At 45.6% G+C, this 7,903-nt stretch overlaps 1 protein-coding gene across 1 annotated transcript; it reads left to right on the top strand.

Moving 5' to 3' along the window:
* The first annotated feature begins 615 nt into the window (after positions 1-615).
* On the top strand, positions 616-7,665 carry dusp10 (dual specificity phosphatase 10). The gene is made up of 4 exons (XM_056428674.1): positions 616-2,058; positions 2,464-2,855; positions 6,190-6,552; positions 7,317-7,665. Exons 1-4 carry the CDS (start codon positions 1,649-1,651, stop codon positions 7,580-7,582), a joined length of 1,431 nt encoding a protein of 476 aa, XP_056284649.1. The 5' UTR covers positions 616-1,648; the 3' UTR covers positions 7,583-7,665.
* Positions 7,666-7,903: the final 238 nt, after the last annotated feature.

Genomic DNA, 7,903 nt, shown 5'->3' with positions numbered 1-7,903 from the left:
AATAGAGCTCCATTTTGCTGTACGGTGAGCGTTTCGAGCAGCACGTGAAGGCACCGTGTCTTCTTCCGCGAGCCTCCAGGAGAGACTTTTGATTGGCTGCCGGTGACATCATCCCCGCTCGTTCGTGGGACCGAAGGCAGTTCAAGCGACATCCCCCTCCTCTCCACCCAGCCACAGAGGCAGACATCTCGGCCAAATCCCGCCCACCGCAGGGCGGGACCTCACTGTAAAAAAAGGATCAGATTTAATATTAATGAAGCCGCGCATTGGCGCACACTCGCGTCAATCCCGCTGCGCAACTTCTGTAGGCTGGTAGACTTCCTTCAATATTATTTCTGGGGAGCAGGGTAAAAGTACTAAAAAAATGTTGCCGATCCACAACTCTGGGACGGACTGAATGGAGGCAACGTTGTCACCGAGCGGAGATCATAAATCCGTCTACAGTGCACCGCGACACACACCGGGTAAGCTGCAATACAAGTTCTGGAATGAGTGTAAAAGGCACAAGTTGTTTTTGAAATGCACTGTCATAGATATTTCCTTCTATTATTAATGAACAGGAATACCAAATGACTGCTACCATTTTGAGTAGATTAGTAGTTTATTTGTTGATATGTATTCTATATTGTTATTTTTTATGATATGAATTAAGTGTTTTATTCCAGCTGTTTCATTTATTATATTGCACCACTGCGTCAAAGTAACAATCCCCACCTTGAAATGCAACCATTTGATTTTATTTTGTAATTTGTTTTTTAATGTATAGCCTACAGCGCTGTGAAATTACATTTCCTCCATACAGTGTTCGGCTCATGTGATCAGCTCGTCTCCTCCCGAAAGCCGTATCTCATTCTCGTCACGTTCTCATGCTGGTTTCTTCAATGAATGTGTCCATGAATGACATCTGCTTGGGCTCAACCTGCACAGTACTAAAAGGACGGCAATGGCTGGGACAGGCAGTGCTGGGCGGGTTGTCTTTACATAATATGCCGGGTTGACATGGTTTTAAAATGCTCAGGCTGACGATCAAAAGGAATTGCCTCCCCTCTTCTTTTTTTAATTATTTTTTTTACTCCGACTTTTCCAGTTGGGGGAGAGACCCGACTGCGGCGCAGCGTTGATGCAGTATTTTCTCTTTTTCTCTTTTTTTCCCTCTCTTGTTATAAAAGCTTTGGATCAGACAGAGCAGAGTTGGGATGAAATATTCAACATCACACACGCACGCACACGCGCGCGCGCACACACACGCACACAGTACAGTATCTGGAGTGGAGGATGATTCATATTACTTACACTCCAAGTGATTCAGTTACACAAGACTCTGTAATGATTTCACTGTTTATTATTAGTGGCCGGTCTTTCACGCCTACATTTTCCCACCAAGTTGGGTGTTGCCCGCAGGTGTTGACACTCCTAATGTTTGACTTTGGTGGCCATTTCTTCTAGTTTGCATGTTGATCAATAAGCCAGGAGGCTGCTCTTTGGGCCTTCTCCTCCTTCATTCACAGCTCTGATCTGAATCAGTGACGCAGAATACATTGACCCTGGTCTTCTCAAATATTCCCATCCTCGCCTCATATTGTCCCATATCTGTGCCCACAGAGCGGCTTGTTGACTTCTCCGTAACCGTCCAGCCCTCGGCGTCCCCATGCCTCCATCTCCTCTTGACGACAGAATTGTGGTGGCGCTGCCAAGGCCGATCCGACCTCAGGAACTCCAACTGTGCCTGGACACCAGCTACCTGGACTCCATCACCACCAGCAGCAGCAGCAGCAACAACACCATCATCAGCACCACTGTGGTGAAGATCCGGGCGACGGCCAATCTTGTAACGTATATGCCCTCATCCAAGGGCTCCACGCGCTCATTGTCGTGTGGATGCAGCAGTGCCAGCTGCTGCTCAGTGACTACCTATGAGAAGGACAACCAGAGCATCAACCACAGCCAGGTGAGTGCAAGCAGCCCTAACCTCAGCTATGCCGGGCCTCCCACCTCTATGGTCAGCAACCACGAAGCATCAAGCACCCCCAGTCTCGCCCCGGGCACCCCGAAGGCCCTGTCATGCGTGAGGGTCATCCACCCCAACGAGCTGGCCAAACGGATGACCTGCTGCCCCATGGGACACCGGCCCGTGTCATCATGCAACCATTTGATTTTATTTTGTAATTTGTTTTTGCTGGTTTCTTCAATTGACATGGTTTTAAAATGCTCAGGCTGACGATCAAGTTGATGCAGTATTTAAGTGATTCAGTTACACAAGACTCTGTAATGATTTCACTGTTAGTTTGCATGTTGATCAATAAGCCAGGAGGCTGCTCTTTGGGCCTTCTCCTCCTTCATTCACAGCTCTGATCTGATCCGACCTCAGGAACTCCAACTGTGCCTGGACACCAGCTACCTGACTCCATCACCACCAGCAGCAGCAGCAGCAACAACACCATCATCAGCACCACTGTGGTGAAGATCCAAGGCCCTGTCATGCGTGAGGGTCATCCACCCCAACGAGCTGGCCAAACGGATGACCTGCTGCCCCATGGGACACCCCGTGGGGCCCGTGCCGGTCATCATCGACTGCCGGCCCTTCATGGAGTACAACAAGAGCCACATCCGGGGGGCCGTGCACATCAACTGCTCCGACAAGATCAGCCGGCGGCGGCTGCAGCAGGGCAAGATCACTGTGCTGGACCTCATCTCCTGCCGCCAGGGCAAGGACTCTTATAAGGGCATCTTCTCCAAAGAGATCGTGGTTTACGATGAGAGCACCATGGACCCCAACCGGCTGACGTTCTCCCAGCCACTGCATGTGGTCCTGGAGTCACTGAGGAGGGAGGGCAAGGACCCCATCATCCTCAAAGGTAACACCAAAGTAGGTTTATAAATAATGCTGATTTGCTGAAAAAGGGGAGAGAAACCACAGTTTCAAGGGCTTTAGTTTGTCTCTGGAGGAAGTAAATCAGTTGAGACATCTGAAAAGAAAGTATGGTTTAGAAGTGGGAGGTTATTGGCTGAATAAACTGGATATGAAACTATTGTGGTGGAAAAACAATGTATTGTGTAAAGCCTGTTGATCACTTAACCTTTATTGTTTTGGTCACTGAGCACTACCTGTACACAAACTGGTTTTACTTGTATCACCATGTGAGCTTTGGTCTGAAACATTTCACTGGTTAGTTACCACACGCAACAGCTTTGCACGTATAATCAAGCCCGAGGGCGCTCAATCTAAATCCCTCATACGTAAACATATGCACAATCTCTTCGCCAGCTTTCGATATGGCACTAATTAAGCATTTAGCAGGAAGTTAGAGCAGCTGTTTAGTAAATAAAGCAGCCTATTGAGATGGCAGACCCTGGATTGCTGCCATTTTTTCTATCTTTAGTGTGTGTGTGTTTGAAGCAGGAGCAGTGTGTTGTGTTGAGTGTTTTCTGAATGCCTCCCAGTCAACATCTTGTCAGGTCCTTGTGACGGGGTGAGGCTCAGGCGCAGAGAGACAGGCTGGACGCAATATAAATAACAAAAAGCACTCTTTAATGAGGCAAAACTGCTGCAAAATAAACAAGGTCCAAAAGGGGCAGGCAGAGGATCATCGGTCAGGGCAGGCAGGCAGGCAGGAGGCAGGATCAGGATCAGGAACACGGCCAGGACGACGGGAAAAGGACACGGAACCATAGACGACAATCCGACAGCAGACAAGGGAAAGACTGACACAATATATAGGGCGGGAAACAGGTGTACGACATCAGACAGTAACGAGACAAGAGTGGCTGAGGGCAGGTGCAGGGAATTAAACAATTAAGACAGAGGAGACACGGAACACAGGAGACACGGAACACAGGAGAAACAGAACCGGGTGTTACACGTCTAGCCGTGAGATCACAGCACCTTGATCTCTCTTCTTGTCTCCGTCCTCTCGTCCTCCTGTGCACTTTGATGGACGAGGCTCCTCTCCGGTCTCTCATCCTGCATCGGTGTGTGTGTGTGAAGGAGGAACAGGCAGACTGTCTCAGTCTTTCTTCCCGTGGTTTGCAAAATGCAAGACCTCCTCTTTCAATTGGCTCAACTTGACTTTTATCTATATCAAAAGTCCCTTTTCAGATCCGGAATGACCTCCTACATCACAGGTCTGATAAACAAATACTTTGGATGTATCAATCAATGGTGACAATTTTACCAAATCATAAAAACAAAACCATCCCCGAGCGGAACATATTTGCAATGCTTAAATGAATACTTCTAATACTACTGAGGTGATTCATTCTTCATTTACGTATGAGGATTCCTTGTCAAGGGGAAGTGGGCAGGGCATTGTTATTACAAGCAGTATTAATAGTGACATATTTGGACCATGCCTGTAGAAATGCAATTAAACAATTTACTTCTGTATTTGCTCAGTTACCAGCATGTCGTAGTCCTTGAATGATTGCAATACGTTTGTTGCGTGATACTCTGCGACACTGGAAACACAAAAAAATTGCATCTCTGCCCACTGGAGCCAAGAGCAATATCAACTTTAATTTAATCCGTCAGAAATGCCATAAACAACATGTCGACACGGTCAGCTGAGTTGGACCTGAAAAAAAAGACTGTAGTTCGGTTTGAAAATAGGAAGTTCACTGTTTGTTGATGCAATCCATAAGATGTTGGCTTCCAAATATCACAGCAGCAGCAAACTAAAATGTTTCATAGTTTGGCGGGTAGTTTAGTTCATTGGATGGTTTTATCGTTTAACATTTAATGTTTTTCCTCTCTCACTGTTTTCGATCAACCTAATTTTCTGGGTAAAAGCTCTGGTAAACACACTGCACCCCAAGGGACAGACAGAAGTAGCGACTAGCTGGTGAACGTAGGGAGTATTCAGCAGCTAAAGAGCCAGATGTTTCTCTCAGGAGTTGGTTGAGACCAAAACAGAGATAGGATATACTGAATACAAATGTATACTAATGTTATTCTGTTTCTGAGAAACCGTTTATCAACACAACAACACATTTAGGTAATAAAATGGAAATGTTTCTGAACAAAAGTGCGCAAAAACATTTAAGATTTTGTAAAGATTTTTTTTCTATTTAACCACTAAGATGAAGTCTGTTCATATCAAGTCAGAAATTCTAATTGTTCATTTATTTGTGGCATTCTGAACACCATGTGTAGTAAATATGTTGTGTTGTTCGAAAGGTTTTCTGAGAGATTGTGGAGTTTTTAAACACCGATAAAATGGTCTTTATAAATACAGTTGTGTGAAGAAAAAACATCAATATCTGTCGAAATTCCCCCTATTATTATCAAAACCTCAAATTCTTGTTGACTTTGTTGTCAGAGGGCCTGTATAGACTTCCCTTTCTTATATTTACCACAGAGTACGTACTACCACGACATCCCATGACAACGAGCGCTGTTCCACTACCAGCAGAACATCAGGTTGATGTCTTTGTTCATGTTAACAATGGCTGTTTTATGGTGAACCCACCTGTCTGGTCACCAGGGGGGAAGTTGTGAGATGACCTCAACGTGAACAATACATGAACCGATACTCTGTTTGTCTCACACTTTCACCCCTCCCCACAACTCTTGTGCTGAAGTGAAACTTTGGCCCATGGCATCACTAGCAACAGGTGCAAACCAGTTATCAGGAGAGTTGAAGATGTCAAGTGAGAAGTATATTAAACATTTATTATGCCCGTTTACCGGCAGATTAACGAGGGGGATTTCTTGTGTGATTTAGCAAGTGGAGACCGTTAAAGTCGTTATTTGGGCCGCTCATCTCCTTTTTTAAATGAGTTGTTGCAAATGAAAACACTGCAGATTCCTTGATATTGATTTATTATCCAAATGGAGACATGCAAATTACAACCAAATGTAAATGTGGAGGTTTCGACCACGTTAACGGCAGTTGCTTTTATCAGGCGTGTATGCAAAGCTTGATTCTCCTATTCAATTGTAACGTGTGCCACGTGGTGCATGTATTGTTAGCATGGAGGGCTCCAGTGGGAATGATCCATGGCAAGAAGACCAACAAGATCCAATTTGCAATCAGAAAAAAAAAAAAAAAAAGCAAATATGAAATTGACTTTTGGCAGTTTTATTTATGTATGAGCTAAATAATTTGACCTCCTGCATGCCCTGTCTACCAAACACAAAGCGTAACACTGCACCTTGAGCATATGTCACAATCTTTCTGTTGGTGTTCACAGGAGGCCTGAGCTGCTTCAGGCAGAGCCATGAGAACCTGTGTGAACACTCGCTGCACCTTCACGAGGACCCCGGTGCTGCTGCTGGCCGGACCGGCCCTCTACCTCACTCCCTGCCCTCCACGCCGGACATAGAGAACGCGGAGATGACACCAATCCTGCCCTTCCTCTATCTGGGGAACGAGCACGACGCTCAGGACATCCACCTGCTGCAGCGCTTCAACATCGGCTACATCCTAAACGTGACCACCCACCTGCCGCTCTTCCACTACGACACGGGATGCTTCGTCTACAAGCGCCTGCCCGCCACGGACAGCAACAAGCAGAACCTGCGGCAGTACTTTGAGGAGGCGTTTGAATTCATCGGTATGAAAACCTCCACTGTTTTCACTGCAGAAGTGTAAGCTAACACACGTGTCTTGTGACTTTCAAGACGATGTCAAGTCTACTCGAGAGCGTTCAGCAATTAAAACAAAGAATAATTTAGAGTTTAGTTTCAATCGATTTTGTCGGCTTGAAGCAGAGTTCTTTTAACAAGGCAATAATGAGACCAGGGGTCACTGGTTAAAAACTGCCTGTTGCAAACTTCCTAAATGTAACGTAGGCCTACATTGTTGTTGTATATGTTTCTCTGTCTGGGTGCTTCCTGGGTGCTTTTGGCCAATACATGCTGGCAGTCTGCTGTGAAGCTAAATAGAAATGAGTATGAAATGGATAGATACATTGTTCTACTTCTTCCCTTAAGGAGAGTTTTTTTGGGTGTAATTTTGCAAAAGATACTGTGCTTAAATGTTAAAAGTATATATCAGAATCTAAACTCCAGTTTTAGATTGTATTGTTTAGGAAAAGCTATTCCCCCAAATCTGGCCAAATTATAATTTTAATGAAGAACTATCTGATCGCAGAATAGGTGTGAAACTGAGCACTAAGTTATCAATACTATACATGCTACAGATTAATTTCAGTTGGTACCAAAATAATACTGAGGTTCAAAAACCAGATCGAGACTGACTGCTGCTCACAAAGGAAATGTTGTGGATATCTTGCCAAATGTGATATCTAAACTTCCCCCGATGGAACAAAGCATTTACTCAACTATGCTCTAATTGTTTCAATGTTCCTCTCTGCAGAGGAAGCCCATCAAGCAGGTTTGGGCCTCCTGATCCACTGCCAGGCAGGCGTGTCTCGTTCAGCCACCATCGTGATAGCCTATCTGATGAAGCACACCTGGATGACCATGACAGACGCCTACAAGTTTGTCAAAACCAGAAGGCCCATCATCTCCCCGAACCTCAACTTTATGGGCCAGCTGCTGGAGTTCGAGGAGGACCTCAACAATGGAATAACGCCACGAATCCTCACACCAAAGCTGATTGGTGTAGAAACTGTTGTCTAACCGAACCCTCTGGACTCGACGCTCGCACTTGTACTCACTCTCACTGCTCTCTCCAGAGAGATCGGCTGCTCTATGAGCTACGTTGGACTATGAGAGCCACTGTATTCTTCTTGAATCTCCTCATGCTCATCTTGGACTCTCTGGAGTGCCAAAGCTCTGGGTCAGTGGTGATGAGATATGCCAAAAATCCCTACTGTTTGGTCCTGGCTGAAGAAGTCCAGGAGGAGACGGCGGTCAGCGGGAAGCTTTCCATCGTGATTGAGAGGAGCAAACATGAGGGAAAAGCAAATTGGTTTGGAAAAGATATTCTACGTGCTTAGG

This window comes from Pseudoliparis swirei, chromosome 12 (genome assembly GCF_029220125.1).
Source record: "Pseudoliparis swirei isolate HS2019 ecotype Mariana Trench chromosome 12, NWPU_hadal_v1, whole genome shotgun sequence".
NCBI lineage: Eukaryota > Metazoa > Chordata > Actinopteri > Perciformes > Liparidae > Pseudoliparis > Pseudoliparis swirei.
Note: the sequence above shows the minus strand (reverse complement) of the source record. Positions and strands in the feature narration are given on the sequence as shown.

What these genes read in the sequence shown, in the direction of transcription:
- dusp10 (XM_056428674.1), top strand. Translation starts at nt 1,649, where the DNA reads ATGCCTCCATCTCCTCTTGACGACAGAATTGTGGTGGCGCTGCCAAGG. An exon ending in GGACCCCATCATCCTCAAAG is followed by an intron (nt 2,856 to 6,189) that starts GTAACACCAAAG and finishes TGGTGTTCACAG; the next exon opens with GAGGCCTGAGCTGCTTCAGG. An exon ending in GGAGGCGTTTGAATTCATCG is followed by an intron (nt 6,553 to 7,316) that starts GTATGAAAACCT and finishes TCCTCTCTGCAG; the next exon opens with AGGAAGCCCATCAAGCAGGT.